At 40.2% G+C, this 21,069-nt stretch overlaps 2 protein-coding genes across 2 annotated transcripts in view; one reads left to right on the forward strand and one right to left on the reverse strand.

Annotated features, from left to right (window-relative positions):
- The window catches only part of crip3 (cysteine-rich protein 3), a 25,205-nt gene extending 15,481 nt beyond the window's left edge, over positions 1-9,724 (forward strand). Inside the window, exons 4-9 of the mRNA XM_006638425.3 lie at positions 1,621-1,761; positions 4,067-4,141; positions 6,625-6,719; positions 7,547-7,604; positions 8,218-8,309; positions 8,496-9,724. Coding sequence (XP_006638488.1) covers positions 1,621-1,761; positions 4,067-4,141; positions 6,625-6,719; positions 7,547-7,604; positions 8,218-8,294 — 446 coding nt within the window. The 3' untranslated portion in view covers positions 8,295-8,309; positions 8,496-9,724. The remainder of the gene's footprint in view (positions 1-1,620; positions 1,762-4,066; positions 4,142-6,624; positions 6,720-7,546; positions 7,605-8,217; positions 8,310-8,495) is intronic.
- On the reverse strand, positions 9,725-19,286 carry LOC102688192 (solute carrier family 22 member 7-like). The gene is made up of 10 exons (XM_006638424.3): positions 18,705-19,286; positions 17,602-17,705; positions 16,606-16,760; positions 15,788-15,956; positions 14,314-14,437; positions 14,057-14,166; positions 13,632-13,846; positions 12,041-12,149; positions 11,357-11,563; positions 9,725-11,078 (listed from the first exon to the last, which is right to left on the reverse strand). Exons 1-10 carry the CDS (start codon positions 19,086-19,088, stop codon positions 10,994-10,996), a joined length of 1,662 nt encoding a protein of 553 aa, XP_006638487.3. The 5' UTR covers positions 19,089-19,286; the 3' UTR covers positions 9,725-10,993.
- Between the last annotated feature and the right edge of the window lie 1,783 nt (positions 19,287-21,069).

The following is a 21,069-nucleotide window of genomic DNA, read 5'->3' on the forward strand; positions in this document are numbered from 1 at the left end:
TTCCTTAGTTTCCACATGTCAGGTCCTTGTTTCATTGTTGTCCAAAGAAACCCTCTAGGCAGACTGTCAAGCCCTTTTTAGGACCGAGGGGGATGCGATACAGGTATTATAATCCTTTCTTCACAAAGGAATTCATTGGCTTTAACCTAGCCGGGCAGTGTTGTCGTTTTTCTAACACGGTGCCCAAAATTCTGGACTCCATATACTGCATGAGGTCTTGCCTTTGCCTTTGGTATTATTTTAACATGCCTTCTTTTGACTTAAATTGTGTTTTTTTCCGCTATACAATAATTTTTCGTTGGTCTTTTTTTTCCATCCTAGTCATTGGTTTGCCCACAAACACAACTTCTTATAAACAGAATGTATCTTCCTCCTTTCTCACCAGTCTTGGTGACATGAAATTTAATTTGCTATGTATCTGAGTACTACTGTGTGGTGATAGACTATTTTGTCCGCATTAAGATTTCTAAAGCATCGATTCCCTTATTTCAGTGCGTTTTGCCAGGTTTGCCTATACCAGAGTCTAGATTAGTGGTATAAATCAAAGATGCAGGCCTAAAGGGAGACCCTGTGATGCACAACTCATGAACACAGTCCAATTGAAAGTCTGTTCCCTGAACTTTAATATCCATTACTCAGTCATCATAATCAGCCCATTTACATCATCACACAAGAAAAACAAATAGCACTATGTTAAACTTTCATTTTTGAGAACCTCTGGATAGTTGGTACATAGTAATGGTGCCATTCTCTAAAATCTCTAAAAGCTGGTACCCTGGTAACTTTCAAGAAATGTTTGAATGAGATCCTGGGATCAAATAGCTAGTAGAAACAGATAAATAATTGGGGTGATGACATCCTCTCATTGTATGTTTAACTCAGTATTCCTTCTGCACAATTAAAATAATATACTGTATGGCAAAATAGCCTTGAGAAAGAAAAGAGCTACAAATGGAGCCTGTGCTAAAGTTCAATGACTCTGAAAGTAAACTGGAAAGTAACCATTACTTGGTGTCATTGGCTGTAAAAACATCAGACTACTGCTGACCTTCATTGTGTGAGGAGGATGCTGGGATACAGTGAAGCCAGATGCCAGAAATTCACAAGCATGATTTTAGATGGCGTTTTCTTCCGAGTTAAAGCCTCATGATGCACTGCATGGTTCCTAATTATTTGCATTGCCGTTTGCTACTTACTGTGCATGGTGTGTCTGCAGGACGTGCAGCTTGATTGTGTTATTGTGATGAGTGAAAACTGGGTTTAACATGAAGTTCAGTTACCCCTAAACTGCAATCCCCTCTCCATACAAATTTTCCACTCCACAGAATTTCCTGTTGTCCAGAATTTGGCTAAAAAGGTGTAACATCTTAACAAAAAGGAGGACATCGCAGATGAGGAACATGGAATAAGTAAGATACAGTACTTAGATGAAACAATTTGCTGTACTTCTCAAGTAGTTCACACGTAGTTTTCTTAATGGGAATAAATTCAGATTTCTCTGGGATTTGAGCCGCTGGTAGTTTCCAGGTTTACAACATACAGCATTATAACCCTCGCAGATGAGATGTGTGTGGGGTCTAGGCTGGAGTGTCACCTGGCTGCTCTCTCTCTGTTCCCCAGGTGTTAATATCGGGGGAGCAGGGTCTTACATCTATGACACCCCACCACCCACGCCGGTCAGCAAATCTGCGGACAGCCCCGTCGAATGTTCTCCCACCACCCCCTGGACCCCCACCCAGGTGGCTCGCCCGCAGCCCAAAGGTAGGGTTGACTAGGAGGAGTCTCCAACTGCAGCTTGGCTCCATTTTACTCGTCAGAAGAGCTTGAAATGAATACCAATCCCTCTGCAATTCGCAAATTGGATTATCATCAGATTGTTTGACTTTGTTTCAATTGCTAAGAGAACTTTTACTATTACGGGGACGTACCATATAGCATCATTTCATTAAAGCAGGACGTAATTAGCATGCCCTCATTTTGTAGAGCTGTGCACCAGATCCTGTTGGCTTCTGTGCTCTAGTGAGCATGTGCTATCTTTTCCAAAACCAACTACTGTAAATGCATTTGTTTGAATTTCATTATGAATGGCATTATTCCTAACTGTTTCAATTTGGTCTCTGTGCAAGATCTGATTTTGTCCACAAACACAATCTATAAAATAATGTGCCATATGTTGTTCAGTAACAAATTAATTGGCCTAATTAAGTTGAGTTTTTAATATATTTAATAAGAGTAGGCTCTGTAATCTTTGCAAAGTAAGAAATCACAACTCATTTTCTTCACCAGCCAAGCTGATCAGTGTGGACAATCCTGTTATACAGTAGAAAACCTAGATTGTTTCTGTTTGTGGTCAAGACTATTTTCATCTTAAACCCTGCGTAGAATCATAAAAGTGCACATTGGGATTGTGTGAATTTGTTTAGCTGTTGTTGTTTTTTTTTGTTATGAAGGGGTGATATGGTTAATGAGAAAACATCACTGTGAAACTGGGACCTCAGCAGCACGTAGCCTGAAGAAACCGGATTTCAATCAGATAATTTTCTTTTTGGTTCCAGAACATTCTTCAGAACTGCTCTGAAATGAGCTAGTGGGCTTAAAATAGAAGTATTATTACAGTGTCAGGGGAGTCTCCACTAAACGTTTATAATGAGCCTCTGTGTACTTAAGGGAGGAATTTTAATTGATCAGATTTAATCTTGTTTCCTAAAATCTTTGTTTTAATGGGTCTTTTCCTACTGGAGAGCAGACAAAATATCTCTGCACTTTAGATTTGGGATATTCAAAACACAGACCATGGGCCTTGTTAGCTCCTTCTGTGAGGGAGTCGGGCTGCGTTGTTGGAATTTGAAATTGCTTCCTGCCATCTTGCTTGTAAAGTTCAAACCTTTTTTTCTTTAATGGGAACATTTGTTTTAAACATTTTTCTGATTTTTATGTAGGAACACAGCCTTCTGGAATTCTCCTTTTAATGAAAATGTTGGCTGCTATTTTAGAACTATCTCTCAAAAAATGAACGAAAAACAAGATTTTTCAGAGCTCTCAACAAAATCTTTGGTGAAATATAACCTCATGTGGTAGTTTTCCTTGTTCTGTCAGATTTGAGACATTCCTTCAGTCATACCACAAAATATCCTCAATTAAAAATACAAGACAAAGTGCTGTATAAGACATCGTCTTTCAGGGAACTACTGAAAGAGCTTGTAAAAACTGTTTTTTAAACTAGTCGTTTATAGATGGTAAGAGAAGTTAAAGATGTGACTGAGAAACCAAGCACCTGTCCGTGTTGCCTGGACATTGTGCACTAGTCCTTTCTAACTTTTGGTTAGTGCCAGAGAAAATAAAAATCAGCTATACTGTATATAAATCCTTTTCCTGCTGGTTGGAGGTAAAACGGACAGGCAAAAGTGTATTTTGTTAAGGAAAATGAAGGAGGATAATTACCTTTAAGTCTCGTTTATTGGTGAATGACATTCAAAAGAGATTTTGGATATCTAATTAGGAGATTAATCTTACCCCCACTAGCACATAGACATACACATCTCCCACCCACAATGGGGTCTGTAGTCTTCATTTACATATTGCAGATAAAATTGGCTGTTCCAAGTCGGTGAAAATGCTGCAAACAGGTCTACACCTGAGTGGGAGTTGCGGAAAGCTTGTTGCTATGGTGACTTGGGTTCGCACAATGAGTTTTAGGACTGCAGGGCTCTGCTTCCGCCTTGAAACTCCTTTGCTCCCTAACTGCTGGGGAATTAAGTGGGCAGCTCTCGGGCTGTTCTGTTTAAACCAGGTAATGGTATTTCAAACCAGCCCTTTAAGCTAGCAGTGGTGATTGAGGGTTAACTGGCGAGATGAGAGAAAAGTTGACATACTTGGGACACCCTGTCCAGACCTAAAAAAACCCCACACATTTCTAAAACGGTGCGGCATGTCGAAACATCATTGATTTGAAAGTAAGTAATACACTATATTGTACAGTGTCATACATGGGGCTTAGATGTCATAGATGTAGATCTCTGGATCTTGGCCTCAAGAGTTTAAAGTGTGTTCACTGATCTGTCACCAGTTGGGCCAACTTATGTGAAGACGTTCGCTGGAGAGACATCACTCTGCCCTGGGTGTGGGAAAGTGGTGTATTTTGGTAAGTGATCAAATTTCCCCCCTTTGTCTGGAAAAAAATCAGGTCAGTTCAAATACTAGCATGGTGTAAAAGGCAGGAAAGCCAAGTCCATCATGAAACAATGTACAATTTACAAAAGAAACATGTGGAGTAGATTAAAGAGCGCGTACAGTAGTTAGCAGAGATTGGGATAACACTTTGAATGAGGTTCTATGGAACCAGCCTAAAACTGCATACAGGCTATTTTAAATAACGTGTCATATACAATAGTCTTCATGAATATCCTAACCATAACACATTCTATGATTTTCCTAGTGACAAATGTTTTGTGCTCTGAATACATTTAATGTTTTGGAATAATGGTTTCATAGAACCTCATTCAAAGTGTTACCCCACTCTCTGCTAATTAAGCACTCTTTAATTTACTCATAAACCAATGTGGATGTTGTTATAGTGCCATAATGTAACTTCTGTAAGTATTGTGCTGGTTACATAAGACCACATTCTAATGAGACTGTTTAATGTCTAATGTAATGTGCTCAGTGACTTTTTTGACAGTCATGTTGAGGTGCATTCTTCTGAAGTATTTCTTAATTGTGGTCTGAAGTAGGAAGATTCCATGGCACAATATCAGATATTTTTCATTGTACATTTCACATTTTCAGCCCTAAGGATCTTAGTAAGAAGTATGGCTAAACTCTGAAAGGAGAGATACTCCAATGTTTCAGTGCTGCCATTCGACCGGCAAGAACAGAAAAGTACTGACAAAATTTTCTGATCGGAAAGCTGAAAAGTGTAGCTCAAGACAAAATTGTTGAAAGGATTTGCTTTGAGTCTAGTAAAATAATTACGGGTTTCAGTATTGCTCAGGATGTACTCTACAATTAGGCCAGACTAGGCACAGTCATAGAGAATAGCATCTCTTTTCCTAAAGAACCTCAGCTCGGCGTGTGTCATTTCATTTATTTTGGCTTGCTTTTAAATTGAAGGGGAGCAGCTCTTTAAAAGCACAAAAAACTGGGAGGAACATCCATGCACTGACAGTGGAGAAATGTAATATTTCTCTTGTAAAACCTGTCACAACCCGTCACATTTTCCTTGACATTTTTCTGTACTTGGTGGCATGTGGAAAGCTGAACAAGGCCCCTTTCTGGACTTGAGTTAGCGGTGGGACTGTTTTAGCCAGAGGATCGTGTTAAATGCTCCACGTGGCTTAAATGTGGAGGCTGGTCTCTGTGTGGCAGCAACTGGGAGCCTATTTCCTTTTCAGCATAAAGCTGAATGTACAGATTGTGCACTTTTGTGCTTTTAAGGTCTCGGCATTTCAATAAAGGAAGCATGTCTATTTCAGGGTTGGTCCCAGGTTAAAAATAACTTGGGGAGGCTTCTCACGGCTTCATAGCATAGCCTTTTTCCTCAGAATGAATGGCTTATAGAAAAGGCAAAGTCGCAGCAGATGTATGTTCACAAATCTAGATCAATATTTTTCTTTTTCTTTAAGGAAAATATATTTTTCACCTTGAACTGAACTGTTATTCAAATAAAATCCTGGTAATTGATGCCTGACATCAGCCTCTTGTCCATTTCAAAGATAGCATAGTATTCCTTGGTGGGATTATAGTGCAGAAAAAAAGTCCTTATGCAGAGTTTTAAAGAAACTCTTGCTTTGCTGAGCTTGCTCTGTTTGGAATGATGAACGCCCACGCTGTGATCTTTCAGATGCCCAAGCTGCACTCTGTCGGCTGTGTGCATTGTCAGTGCTTTTTGCCTGTTGGATGTTTTCCACCACAAGTCACCAACGGTGGCACCCTTGCCCTCCCTGTACTACAGACTGAGGCCTGTCATGAAAACTACACCCAGGCTAAAGTCAGCCTCAACCTACAAGGATCTCAACAGCTAAAAACCAGCCTTGATACCTTTTTAATTTGCTGTCATTTAGAAAACCACCTTTCTTTATTTCCAGGTTAAATTCTCCAGTTTTTCAATTCAATTTCAGTTTTTGCTGCACTCCCTCAGCCATCAGTAGTAACCACGTGTTTGCGTGTTCTGCAACATACTTTTTAAGCCCCTTTGTTTGAAAAGGGCAGAGCTGGTGATGCAAATGCCCCAGAGGGTCAGAGATCTCAGGCCAGCGAAACCCCAAGTGCATGTGAGGAAGACCGCTTCCTTGATTTTTTAGGGGGGGCTTCTGCAAGGTTAACAACATTAGAACATGAGGCTACAATCAAGAATCAGCCATTTGGCTCATCTGGTCATTTAGTAGCTGGTTGATTTGAGGACATGAGGTCACCCCATGGTCTTCGTGTGAACTGAGTTTTTGCACAATCAAACATAGTTTCTGTCTTGGTGTTTACAATAAAGCGCAGGAGAAAAGTTCAGAGCTGATGCAGTTTTAGTAGATGTTATAAAACAAGGAATGTCATAGACCTGGCTCTTTTCTGCACACCTTCTGATCCAGGGTTCAGTGACTTCATTGTTTTGCTTTGCTTCGGCCTTCTCTGCAGCTGAGAAGGTGATGTCCCTAGGCAGGAACTGGCATCGGCCCTGTCTGCGCTGCCAGAGGTGTAAGAAGACGCTGACCTCTGGTGGCCATGCTGAGGTATAATCCCTTTATTGCACTGGAAGAAGGCAGATTTGCAAATGGGTCTCCCCTGTTCTTCATGTGCTGTGGGCCACTGGCTAGTCAAGATTCTGTCCTGATAACACCCTAGGAAAGATTTTATTGACCTTTTGATTGCAAACTTGATCGTTTAATAATGCCATACATATGCACATATTTAAGAATTCAGTAGGTGCACTGTTTTGCAAAGGAATATAAGAATTTCACTTACAAGACTGAGGACTTAATGCATGGTGGCAGTGTAAAGGTATTCCATAATTTGATTTGGTATAAAGGAGCATCTGAAGTGGATTGTTTGCCTGGGATAGCATTGAATTACTTGACATCACTTCATGGAATCTTTAGTCTTCCTCTGGCAAGACTTTTCAACACAAAACAGTAGGCTGCCCTCTGGTGGCTTACTAATAAATTACACTTTGAAAACGAGAGCCCTGATGTCTTTTTCTGGGTAAGAGCAGCTTTCTGCTACAGACTACACTAATGGGGTACATAGATTCTACTTGTTCAACTGAAACAACTGGGGCAGATACCTTTTTAGACGCAAAATTTCACTTTTAAAGTAGAAATGCTACATGTACATAATGTACATAATTTGGTAGCATTTCCAAATTAATTTTAAGATGCAGGTGATCAACATTACGAGTCAATGTCTGTACAGCTCACAATGAAAGTTGCAACAAAATGCTGAGGACTGATCTTTCTTCAGGCTTAAATAATAGGAATAACAGAAATCAATGTCCTCACTGTATGTATGCAAAGAAATGTGATATCGCAGTATGTGCTTATGTTGTATTTTCTTCTTACAGCATGAAGGGAAACCATACTGCCATGTTCCTTGCTATGGATACCTGTTTGGACCAAAGGGTCAGTTGAACTGTAACTTGATGGACTTCACTGAGCCTTGTAAACCCAGCTGCCCCTGCAGCTTGTGCAGGATTTCTTTTTGAATCTCTTCTTTTGTGTCTTTGACAGTGTGCACGCATCGATGCTCCTCAGTAAAAGTTCAGTACAGTAACACATTTAGAATGACCACTATTTATAAAGAGAAGAAAAACCTCTCTATTCCAGTACTCAAGCTTTGTTTCCCTTTAATTTTCTTCATTTTGCCAAAAGTGTGTGCCAAGTTCATTTACCAGTCCAAAACATATACTATAGATGGAAATGGGCTATCCTGAATGGATCACATGGCTGGGTACTATTCCATTTCCTGTAGCATGTAAGAAATATCAGACATCCATGGAGGGAACATTAATCTTCCAGGCTAGTGCTGATAACCTCTGAATACCCTGATGCCTTTGATCAATTCAGAGGTTAAGTATTCTACTTCTGGCTACAATATTGGTGTCTGCAGTGCGGGGTCTGAAACTTCCTCCTAATCACTGCTCTGTGCTCCTAAACAGGCTGTTTGCAATAAAAAATGAATGTACAGTAGACTGAAAGAGGAAATTACATCGCCTGCCTTATCTTTCTGCTCTAGGAGTGAACATCGGTGAAGTTGGGTGCTACATTTATGACAAAGATAGCGAGCAGTCAGAAATATCCAGCCAGTCTTAAAAGGGAATGCGCAAGGTAGGTATTTTAAATGGTAATGCTTTCAAATTATTAAAGTTTAGTCAAGACTATACAGTACTTTGTTTTTACACTTTTTATGTTTAGCAATTTTCAGAATTTTGAAATGTGCTTTTGTTTTAATGTGACTTTTTTCACATGGAGGAGGCTCTTGTTTTATAACTTAATATAAATGTTTTATTTTAGATTCACTGGAAGGAACAAAACAAATGAACAGCTGCCGATCTTGACATTTTTGAGCTCTTAGTTTTGGACTTACTGCTCCTTTTTATAAAACTAATATAATTCTAAGTGTATTAAATATGAAATGGTAGCCTTGAAAGTTGCTTTGTAATTAGCATATGTCATTCCATTAAATGTGTATTAAAGAACAATGCCTTGCAATACATTATGCTCTGTATACTGCCCAATCTCTGCATTTAATATCTCGGTTGAAAAAGTGCTCTGTATTCAGATTTAATTTTCATTTTCGATGTAAGCTAAAACTTAGCAATAAAATGTATTTAAATAAAATTGGTAAGAATTCAGCCTGATCTCCTATACTTCTGTTTTTTTCCCCCCACTTCCCTGTGTCCGATCCAAATTAAGTTCTATTTTGAAATGTGTGAATTTACTATTTTACTGCAATATTGCATTTCAGAAAGAGCCTAAATAGATGGGCTCTCTCCCCTTCAGATGTGTGGGAATAAAAAATTCTCCCATTGCAGCCAGGTCCTTATTTAACCTTTTGATGCAGTATAATAACTTCAGCAATTTCGTCAGTCTCTCTAGTGACCACTTATTTCTGCTGCTGTGAGCGCAAGGGAAACAGAGCACTTTTGCAATGATTGTACTTAAAGAAACTCTCAAAATGTATTTCAATTTGTAGGATTTTTAGTGGATAACAAATGCAATCCTCAGATGTTAAAATCACTAAGTGTCTTTCAATCCTGTTGATTTGACGTTGGATTGTTAGATTATAGAGAAATATCGTGTGCATTTGGTTACTGTGTGCATAGGCTTTGACAACATTTCTGTATGGAAAGTGTTTTCCAGTTGATCTGAACTGTACTGTATTTTACATTTGAAAACCTGGTGGCTTCTTGGTCAGGCAGCAATGAATCATTCATCATAAGACTCAACACAAATACATTCGTGATTTTTTAAAAGTAGTAACTTTTCATTTCAGCATTTTGTAAAAATGTTGCTTATCTTTGTTGGCTAAGACTTTCGGTAATGTATTATTATTTTTGACTTGCCAAAAAAGGTCAATGCTTTATTTAAGGATTGTATAATGAAGCTACTGTGCATTTGTCTTGTGTTGAGTGTGCACTAAGCTCTTAAGCTCATCTGAAAGATGTTAAAATTATTAAAATGCACTGCTGTTATGCTGTATCTTTCAAAATGAAGTGCAAGGAATAAATGACAAATTAAAATAGTAGTACAATGGTTTTAATTGAATGACAGAATGTAACATTACAAAGGTCATTTGTAGAACTGTAACATGAGCTGATATGCATTCAAGCCATTAATACAAATGTCTGTAGTTTGAGCCTTGCAGTAAGAGAACTCGATATATGAATATTTAAACAAAATGCATAGTAACTGTAGTTACTCATAACTGTAGTTGATTCATATTTATTACAGTCTTGAATAAAAATTTTTGACACTGTTGGAGTGTTTTTATTGTGGGAGTTATGAGAAATAAGCTTTCATGGTTGTATTGATACATGGAGACTTCAAGAATTTCATTGAGCCTTACAATGAATTGAAAATGCACATGATTTATTTTATTTAGAAGGTCTCTGTATGCGTCTCCTATTAATTTTTCAGTTTGATGGAAGCAGTCTGTCCAGGTGGAGGTTGCAGCATGTTAATAAGAGGTGCAGGGCTCAGGGAGAGACTGATCACATGGCTACTGTCCTCCTGGACAAGACCACAGTGGGAAACGCAAGCCAGAGTTCTGGAGCCGTGAGGTTCCAGGAGACCAGTTGCTCTACCATGCCTGAAACTACCATGTTGCTGGGTAAAAGATTTCTGAATTTAATTTCTTTTTAGTAAATTTGCATTTTAGGGGAATAAAATGCTTTTACCATTCAGCCTAGTTCTGGGCACACCTGGTAGATTGGCAAGATTCAGAGGTTCTTGAACATCGTTTTTGGTCCAAAGATCCCAAGATCTCATTCAGTCATTTCAGGAGTTGGATGTTAGCTTTGCGAAGGTAACTGGACATATGTCTTAAGCAATTCTTTCTACATCTTGCTTTAGAAGCTTCTCCAATCTATTTGCTGCACTTAAATGGTGCCACCTTCAAGGAAGGTATTTTTTTAATGAAAAATGTAATAAATCGCTCTTGGGGGTGGGGCATGGTGGTGTAGGGGTTAGTATTGCTCACTCACAGAGCTGGGGTTCTGGGTTCAATTCTGGACCTGGGGTGCTGTCTGCATGGAGTTTTTATGTTCTCCCCGTTTCCCTCAGATTTCCTCTGCACACTCTGGTTTTGTACGGGTAAGTTAATTGGCTTCTGGAAAGATTTGGCTCTGGCACAAGAGAGTGTGCGTTTGTATCTGTGTGTCTGCCCTGCAATCTACTAGTGTCCAGACCAGGGTATATCCTGCCTTATGTCCATTGCTTGATGGGATAAACTCCATCTCCCTCAGCAGCCCTTGGATAAAGCAGTTACAAGATGGATGCATGGATCATTTTTAAGCTTCGTCTTCATTGGTATTTCCACAGGCAGACCTCAGTGGAATGTTGCCTTTTTCTTGGGCTGATATACCAATGACAGTCCTGTAACACAAAGACAATCTCAAGTTCTGAAACTCGGTTGAAAAGTCTTATGTAGACTAGGATTATTTTTTAAAAGAAAACAGACACTTTTCAAAACTTGCAGTGCATTGCGTGATCCAATTTCAGATTCCAACATTCCCAAAGATTAATCCATTAATGAAATCCCTTCTGTATTACAGACTTAATTGCACTAGGAAGCTTGGTTTGTTCCTAGGGTGACGGGACTGATTGGCTGTGTATTTTTAGACCTGGCATAGCTGCTGCGCTGTAAGCCTTACCTGCGTTGTTCAACATCATCGATTGTTTCTGGGAGGTGAGCATTGAGTGTTTCAGGAAGTAACCAAGCCAGAGTCCCAGAAGCAATGGCCACTGTGCAGAAAATTACTTGAGGGAGGAACTTCCACACGTCCTCCAGCATCATAATTAATGGAGCAATGGACACTCCCAAGCGAGCCAGGAAGGAATTGTAGCCGAAGCCATTTTGTCTGGATGGAAACAAAGGAACACAGCAGTGAAATTGACCCCAGGTTCTAAATCAGGGTTCTCGGTGTGTGAAGGGCTATGGTGTATTCTGGTTTCTGTTCTGCATGAACCATGTTACAGTTGGCTTATTAATTAACTGAATAAATGTAAAACTTCTGATCATAAGTTGATATGGAATAAGTAAAATACTACAGAAGTTTCTTAATGATCAAGTTGAATAAACTGTGATATCCTATTCAATAGGTGGGTTACTCCTATTGTAAGTACTCCTAAGTAAGTTGGGGGAGAGGTGCAATTCAAATATCTTTATTAGAGTGAGTCATCTGGCTGAGGAGAATGAGTAAGCAAACCCCCCCCCTCTTTAATGAGGTATTCATACATAGATAGGCAGAAGTGGGCGAGACCTTGTTGACCTTCTGAATCTTTAAATTGATAGCTCGGTGCAAATAGATATTAAGTATTAAGTCCAGCTCACTCACCTCACGACTGTAGGGTAGAGCTCAGCTGTGTACAACAAGATGATAGTGAAGGCTGCTTCGCCTAGGCCCTTCCCAATAATCGCGATGACGGTGCGCAAAATCTGCAGGCCTGTGTAATGTAAAAAAAAATGCAATGTAAAGGTTTTTTCAATCCACTGTTTTAACCTATGGAGATTTGAACAACTCTGCAGATTGACTTGCACACAACCTTGAGCCATTTACTTTTTTTTAAATGTTTTTTTTAAAAGCATTTTTGAAGTACACTCTTTGTCCACTCTCAGAAAGCCATGTTTTGTGGAGAAAGTTGCAGCAGGCAGGAGCCTAGTTTGTAAGTACAAGGTAGGAGGACTGAGGGCACATGACTCCTCTTGTTCTGTTTGGGATGGCAGCTGGTTGCAAGTCTGCAGAATAAGGGATGATCTACAGCCGCCAATCAGACCTAGCCAGCATGTCTTTAGTGGGTTAAAGGAAACTGGAGCACATGACATGGAGAGAAAATTCAAACTCCACACACACAGTGCCTTGAGCCAAGAACCTAAGAGCTGTGGGGCAGTGATGCTAATAATCAGCAATGTGCCATCTTCAATTTATCTCTCAGAAAGTCACTTGGCCTTGTGAGAAGAACATTCTTAATCGCACATTATATGAGAAATAGGGATGGCCACCAACACTACAGTAAAGGGCCACATGCTTAAACCAATATCTCCCACACTGATTTTCAATTTGAAATTAAACATTTCAGCTGCCTGCAGAGACTGGAAATCGCAGTCTCTGTTCTTTGGCAAAAAGAGGAGCAATCTTATACCGGTGACAACATGTTGTTGTTTAAAATCTGGTTATTATAGGATGTTGTATCCATGGATAGAGCGATCCATGTCGTATTAAGTCCCTAGAAGGTGGTAGTGTTTGGAGAGAAATTGCACCTAAGTGTCTGCATTCCCACATGTGTGCACAGGAATCCAGATAATGGTCAATTTAAGATTTCCTTTAAAAGGGAAGTAAATGCTTCAGAAAGGGTCCTCTTGGACTGTTCTGAGAATGTCTATAGGCAAACCCAGTAACGTACTATTTCTATCTTGTAGGATCACCGACGCATAGGGAACCAGGTTACTTGCTCACTGTGATTATGGGCTGAATTGGCTTGGTTTAAGCTTCATGTCTGACAACCATGGGCAAAGGGAGAAGCATGGTTTTCTGTTTAATCAGATTTAAAAAAAACACTTGTCAATAGTGATACCACCACTGAGCTTACTCTCTGAGGAACCTGTTTGCTCCTATTAGGTAAGAAGTATCTGTGATAAATGTGTAGGGTATCAAACATGAACAGTACAGCCTGTGTTCTATTTGGATTTCTTCACCTGCTACTCACTGTGGGTTGTACTACTTTCAGTACTTACACTGAATTTTACAGTTTTTGTCAGCTCATTTCAAAGATCTGTTTTTTCTGCTTTTGTAATCAGTTTTATCAGTGTACATTAAAAACCTTCTTGTGAAGTACCATTTTCCACATGTTAATCACATAAGGAAGTATTTCAGCTATTCAGGAGATATGATTTGGTGTTACAGAGACAAGATATAGTAGTATCCTTACGATTAGGAAGTGCTATGGTTATTGCAATGCAAACTCCCGTCAGTATTAAGCTCCAGGCTTGACTTTGTCTTCTGCCAATTTTATGCAGACAGTAAAACGTCAACAGTTTGGCCGGTATTTCAATTCCACCATATATGGCCTGGGTGAGATATATGTTCAGACCAAATCCAGTGATATTCAGGCTTATTCCGTAATATGTCAGAGCAATCCCAAACCTGTTAGAAACACAGAAAAAAAAGACTGGCAATCTTTTCTTAATTCAGCCCCTACTGATATTTGGAAATATGCGCTCCTATTCAGCCAAATACATACGTGCTGGATCCCTGTATTGGAAACATGACTTTTAATGGATTGTGATGAATATACTGTAGTTTAAGGCGTGTAACTTCACGGTTTGGCACATATGATGCCAAGATGACTCATACCACACAGGCCCGGTGAGCAGTGCCAGCCTTCTCATCCTGGGTGTCCTCACCAGATCCAGGTAAGAGTAATTCTTCTTTGTTGGCTCCACTACCACGGCACTGGAGAGCATCTGAGGAGCACAGCAAGGCGCTTTGAGCAAGGACATTTCATTTCGCTTTTAAAACAAGACAAGAGACTTTCCTACTGCAGGTGCAGGGGGAAAACGAGACTTAAGGAAGGAAGGTTAAGGAAGTATAGGCGCATTTTCAGAGTTTACCTCCAGAGTGAATTTGGAGGAAAACTCCGGCCTGTTGTTCATTTTGGCACCTCTGGACAAGTATCTGTGGGCCTGTTTCATCTTCCCATTGGCTATCAGCCACCTGGCTGATTCTGGGACCCAGCTGAGGAACAGAGACTAGGGGTAACATCCTGTCCGTTGTAAGCATGGACCACAACATGGGTATTAGTCATTATTGTACTCCTGTCTAAATTTTAAAATTACATCAATATACTTACATTGAAATTCCTGTATTGAAAACATTTCTGTCTAGAAAACCTAAGAACATGCATGGTTTTTGACTCCTCCACTTCTGAACTGGGGCAGTGTGGTTCATCTATTTTCCTCACAATCAGATACAACAAGAACATGGTCTATGGGTATATTTCAATACAAATTCCCATAACGTAATCAACATCAGTAAGTAATAAATGTCTACTGCTGAAGCATCTTTAGATTTTCACTGCAAATTCATATCATGGTAGTTTTACTATTTAATTATATTATCATAATGCTGTACTATAATTTCTGTACCTTATTGTAATCTAATTTAGCTAACTGTGAAATTACCGATTTATACTAAGTGAATGATCAAGTTAAGGATACTTCACCGTACAAATTATCATCTGATGTAAGAAGGTAGGTATAAACATATCACCAGAACAAAATCATGTTACGGTTTGTATATACAGATTGATGATCAATAAAGAGGGTGATAGAGTGGCTCTCATTTATTTTGTCACACCAGGTGTTAGTAGTGATAAAATGTAGGAGTCAGTGAATAAAGGAATGGGATGTAAAAACAGAGAAGTGTCACTTATAATAGTTACATGTTCAGTCCAAAGGACAGGACAATCACTAATGTAGCTGCTCATCATGTACTGAGACATTCTACAGGGAGCAAGACAAGCGAAACCGAGATAAAACTCAGAACTTTTACAACTCAACACTCAATATATTTCACATTGTCTGTAAAAGTACTGTAGGTTGTAAAATAATTACGTACATTACAATAATAAATATAGTATTACTTATTGTCACCAGGCCTTACACAGAAATAGTGCTGCAGGGCAAGAGCAGTTATATCAGTGGAGTAGGATGTTTATCTCCACATAACCTCGTAACAATGGTCTTAGAACAGTAGGTACTAGAAGGCCCGTTCAAGCTAAGGAATAGTCTGAGTTCCCAGTAGATGAAAAATGCAGAAGTAACAGACCATCCATGTCCTCAGAGCTTGCAAAGATAAGTCTTCAACTCAGCCAGCCCAAGAGCCTGTATTTTATTTCAGAAGCCACTCCCACGGGCCTCTTCAGTGCTTTCGTACATATGTGTTAGTCATACAACCATCTACAAAGATCAGGCCTTCTTCCCATACAAATGCTCACAAAGGAGATTTTTCTCTGTTCTAGGTTTCCTAACTATATATGCATTCTGGCTAGAAAGTTAAACATTGAGAAATTCTTTTTTTACTTACAACCAGGTGAGCATCGCCAGGAAGAGAGGGCAGATAATGACCCCAGTGAGCCATCTCCATTCATTTATAAAATACGCAGTGCCGGCGAGCCACATGGTTCCCAAGGGCCAGGAGAAACCACCTAGCAAACTCACCAATAACCTGTGCTTGACATCCACCCACTCAACATCTGCAACAACATATTCAGAAACAATTGCTCCAAATTGCCATGCTCTCTGGCACTTCATTGTGATCTTTTGCTAGTTTACGGTCACATTTGCACATTTGAAGGTGTTGCGTAAGCACCGAACTGTTTTATACTTTAGCAATTAGTGTGCACTTGCACGTGATGGAGCCATTAACATAATCTAAATGTTTTGTTCTTTTGCAATGGACACAACACCAAGCACAAACAAGAGAGCGGAGACAATCAAGGGGAGGAGCCCAGAACAACCATGTTCTTGAAACTGTTGCCCTGGTTTTCTTCAACTAACAGCTGGATGAGATTCTTGGATCAATTAGCTATGAATGGGCTGTATGGACCAAATGTGCTCCCCTTGTTTGTAACCTTCCTACTGTTCTTGATCACAGCAGGATCTGGGCGCTTGGCCTTGTGCATCAGGAGGCCCTGAAGAAGATACTCATGTAAAAGCCTAATAATTACGTCCTGCTGGTCCACTGGTTTTCTAAGCATGTACTGTAGGTGCAGTGATATCTCTGTAACTAGAAATATATTGTTTTCTTCACAGAGTCTGCCATCTTCCTGGAGGCAAAGGATTTCACAAGGAGATAGAAATCGCAGTGTGATTCAGAGGCAAATAAAAAGGACAACAACTCACTCAGGACTGTGGCTATAATGCTTATGCCTGTCAGGCCGAAGCCGGTGCAAAACCTTGTGATGGCAAACATCACATAGGAGGTTGAGAAGGCACTGGTTACTCCAAAAATGGCTGCTATGATGTAGGACACCAAGAGAATGGTCTTTCTGCCATACCTGCAAAAGACATCAGTCAAGGGAATCATCACGCTTGCATTACAGGAACATACCTGTAAGCACTGGGCATTTAGGACCACAGAACAGATTTGTGAAACTGCTTCGTTGTTACGAACAAACGGTCACAGTTGTGAATACACCCTACAATTAAGCTGGTAAACATGTACAAATTTAGAAAGGCTATCAGGGGAAAAATCACCCTTTAAATATTACACAAAATAGCCACATTGTGTTTTTACATATCGTAGAGAGGTTTACTGTGAAGCTAAGCAGGTGTGAGCCTGGTCAGTACCTGGATGGAGACCTCCTGGGAAAAACTAAGGCTGCTGCTGGAAGAGGTGTTGGTGGGGCCAGCAGGGGGCGCTCACCCTGCAGTCCATGTGGGTTCTAATGCCCCGGTATAGTGACAGGGACACTATACTGTAAACAGGCGCCGTCTTTCGGATGAGACGTAAAACCGAGGTCCTGACTCTCTGTGGTCATTACAAATCCCAGGGCGTTTCTCGAAAAGAGTAGGGGTGTAACCCCGGCGTCCTGGCCAAATTTCCCATGCCTCCTAATAATCCCCCTCTATGAATTGGCTACATTACTTTGTTCTCCTCCCCCCCCACCCCCTCCGACGGCAGGCGGAGCAACGCGCCGGTCGGAGTATTTCTCGGTCGCATTTAATGGCAACGTCAACTCAAAGATTTGGTTCAAACCACCAAATGGAGAGGATTCGTGCCGACAAGCGGACCCTGCTGATGTGGGATTAATGCTAGGATGAGAGAGAGTAGAGAGGTTTTTTTTAATGTTTCTTCTGGTCCCCCCCCCCAAAAAAAGAGCCTGGTGAAAAAGAGACCTGTCGCTGAGGATGCCCATCACCACCGCTCCCACCATCACACCTATGAAGAAGATGGTGGCAGTGGCACGATTCAGTCCTCTCCTGCCACAGACCAGGTCCCACTGCAGGGAAAGACAGGAACGCACATTCTGAGTGCAGGCAGCACTGAACACTGACCACATTGATCCTCCCGCGGGGGCAGAAAAATGGAATAACTTGATGCGTCCAGGTGTTTGAAGTGGCCGGGAAACCGTTAAAATCCATACAAACAGCAACAAACTTCTGAAATGATTTTACTGAATTAAGGTCATCTCCTGTTATGTATGTAGCATTTGACAAGCAATGTTTTTCTTTAGATCAGAGTCACTTCTGATATATTCTTTGATATATATACTGTATATATGATATATTCTCTAGGTCGCAAAAAAGATGACTGGAACACATACAATAGGTTTCCTCATGACAGAGGTTAGACAATGGATTCAAATGTACTTTTCAGGATGTAGCACAACTCACAATAAGCGGTATCAATAAATCCTGACCCTGATGTTATACTTTCCCTGCAACTAAGGTGTGGCATGTCAAAGACTGCCAAAATGAAAAACATTTCACTACCTTTCTTGTCAATGACAACAAAAATAAAACTGAATTACAGTAGAACTTGAATTTCAAAGTTAACGACACTGTAAAACGAAAAAAAAAATCACCATATCAGTTAGAAACCTGTCAAATAAATGTGGAGATCAAAGCAAAGAAATATGTTTACATGAAGCAACAACAATTGAAAAAGTTTTGTTTTCTTTACTTGTCCATAAATAGCACAATGTCATAATATTTTAATTTTGGCTTACATGAAGCAGAGTTTGCATTTCAGACTGTTCCTGGTTTCAACTTTTCAGTCTCAATCATATTAATGTACAAGAGCTCAGCTAAAAATAATAAGTATGTTTCTCGTGTCTGAGGTTGGATAATAGATTCTAGGCTTCCTAGATTCTAGATTCTAGGTCCTTCCTGTGGCATACAGCATTGATGAATATATTCATTCGAGACAAATGAAATGCGATTTCTTTGCTAAAGCTCCAACACAGTGTTGAAAAAAACACAGAAAGAGAAATTGTTACCTCTGTAGCTATGGTTGAACGGAAAAGAGTCTTGTCATAAACCCATCCATTCTGGCACTCAACAGAGGCAGAAATATCTGTTTCAATGGAAGAGTTGTGAAGAAGGAGGAACTGTGGTTCGGAGTACATACTGCAGGCGCTGTGAGTCCCATCCGAATCCTTCGGAATGCTAATAGCGATTCTCTGTTCCAGAGTGAGATTCCCAAATTTGTCCTCCTTCCCCACCATGGAGATGTCACAGTGGTGAGAAGGCACAGCTGCGATGAAGTTATTCAGCAGAAAATTGCTCGGCAGAGTGATCAATGGGATATAGAGCAAGCAGAAGAGTGAAATCTGGAACTTGCCAAAGCCATTGATTTCTGTAAGGAGGGTTTCGAAATTCATCCTTGCCCGACAATACGGAGATGGCCTGTGAGTCGTAGCTTCTTCAGAAGAAGTAAACTGGCGGCCATACGCAAGCTAGCGTACAGTACCTCTGATAATCTGTTCTACATAAATTAACTCGCAATGGACTTTGAGATTGTGGGGGTAGTAAATCCCTTCTTTCTCATAAATCTGAAACTACAAAGGTTCTGTATTACTGAAAGGAAAATAAAAGATTAAGAATCGCTTACTGTTCACCTAACAAGTTCTGTCCCAAGTTTGTTTTTATTGCTATATATTAACTACAAGACCTTGGGGTCATAAATCTATTAAAACAGATTTGTCTCGATATAAATATATAGCTTTATCCTGTATATATATATAGAACCCATCTTCTTTGCTATGTTTTCTTCTCATTTTTGGGGCTGTGAAGGTGTTATACATATGTCAATTGTTTTCATATTTTGCTTTGGAAATTGTTGGGAAAAGTGTACTTAGGAAAAGGAATAGCTGCCATTAGTGGAGTGTGCTAACTGAAGGCAGATCCCACCAATTGGCTGAAATGTAGACTGAGCATTTATGTTCCATGTTTGCCAGAAATTCACCTTCCTGAATGTTAAACTGACAAATAGATAACAATGCTTTGCATTTATATAGAAGTTACATCCAAAAGGATCCCAAAGCATTTTACGTTGTAGGAGATTCACTTCAATCATCCACAGAAGTGTGAAATGGACCTGGGTGACTTACAACAGTTATTCGGCACCAGCAGCTCCACAGTACAGTAGATCAGGGCAGAACTGATGAACTGCTTCACTAATTGAATTATTCTTTCATTAATCGTATAAATCTCTTATCTTATAAATAACATAGGATCCTTAATAATCAAGTACAATGTCTCATTAAAAGGATGGTATCTCTTACAGCATGGTTTCCTTGGTCACCATACTGAGACATTGGTTTGGAAATTCTGGTACACAGGGGAACTCCAGCAGTAGACCAGATGTTCCTTAGAGGCCTCCCATTCCAGGCCAGACCAGGCCCAGCTTTGCTTAGCTTCTGAGATCTAATGAGATCAGGCTGCAAAGAGGCTGCCTTATAAAACTACTGGAGAGTCTCCCCTTGCCCTCTCTGTACCGCTCATTAAAAATCCACCTTCCCCTCATGGTACTTCATGCATTTTTCCATTAACTGATTTAAGTAGATGTAAATATTTATGTTCTATCATAACCTTATAATGAATGAAAAGTTAGGAGACACTAGGTATTTTGCTTGCTTCAGAAAATTGTGGCCAAAGGAGAGTCACAGAGTCCTACTTAACCTGACACACGACAAAAGGGAATAAAAATTGTTTGGGAGTAAATGAGTGCATGTGTGCCCTGTGCAGGACTGGCATTTCTCTAGGGTATGGCCAAGACCTTTGCCTATATGGATAGGCGCAAGTTAACTATAATCCACTAAAGCTGGTGCCACAGTAGACTCTGTCTGGATATGGAATTGATCCCAGGGGTAGGGATGGTATCAGGAGACCTGTGCCCATGTGGAGAGAGGGGCAGCATAAATGTTTCTAGATTCATCTGGTTGGCACCTATGGACTACCACTAGTATTAAAAGCCCCTCTCCTCCAGGTGTCACCAGACCTGAGTTAAATATGGAAGCCCTGCAGAGGTACAGGGAGTCTGGGATAGGGGACACAGAAGACTGCTGCGTACAATATGTACAGTGTGTATTTCTTGCTGTTCCTGTTAAAACAGATGGCTGTTATGGTTTGGACTGCCTGATGGGTCCTTATTCCTTGAATCCCTTAACTCTATGAAGTATTGTTACAAATGCATGTGGACATAAAGTTGCTGAAAGCCTGTACTGGTTGAATTGTAATTGTACTTAATAATCATCTGAAACAACAGCAAATGAAGCCAGCAGCCATATCACCTTGCAGCTCTTAACTGGCAGCCCTCTGAAGCTCAGCAGGTGTGAATCTAATACTTGTGGCTGAATGGGC

Source organism: Lepisosteus oculatus, chromosome 17 (genome assembly GCF_040954835.1).
Source record: "Lepisosteus oculatus isolate fLepOcu1 chromosome 17, fLepOcu1.hap2, whole genome shotgun sequence".
NCBI classification, from domain to species: domain Eukaryota; kingdom Metazoa; phylum Chordata; class Actinopteri; order Semionotiformes; family Lepisosteidae; genus Lepisosteus; species Lepisosteus oculatus.

What these genes read in the sequence shown, in the direction of transcription:
- LOC102688192 (XM_006638424.3), bottom strand. Translation starts at nt 19,088, where the DNA reads ATGAATTTCGAAACCCTCCTTACAGAAATCAATGGCTTTGGCAAGTTC. An exon ending in GTTCAACCATAGCTACAGAG is followed by an intron (nt 17,706 to 18,704) that starts GTAACAATTTCT and finishes CTTTCCCTGCAG; the next exon opens with TGGGACCTGGTCTGTGGCAG. An exon ending in CTCTACCCTACAGTCGTGAG is followed by an intron (nt 11,564 to 12,040) that starts GTGAGTGAGCTG and finishes GTTTCCATCCAG; the next exon opens with ACAAAATGGCTTCGGCTACA.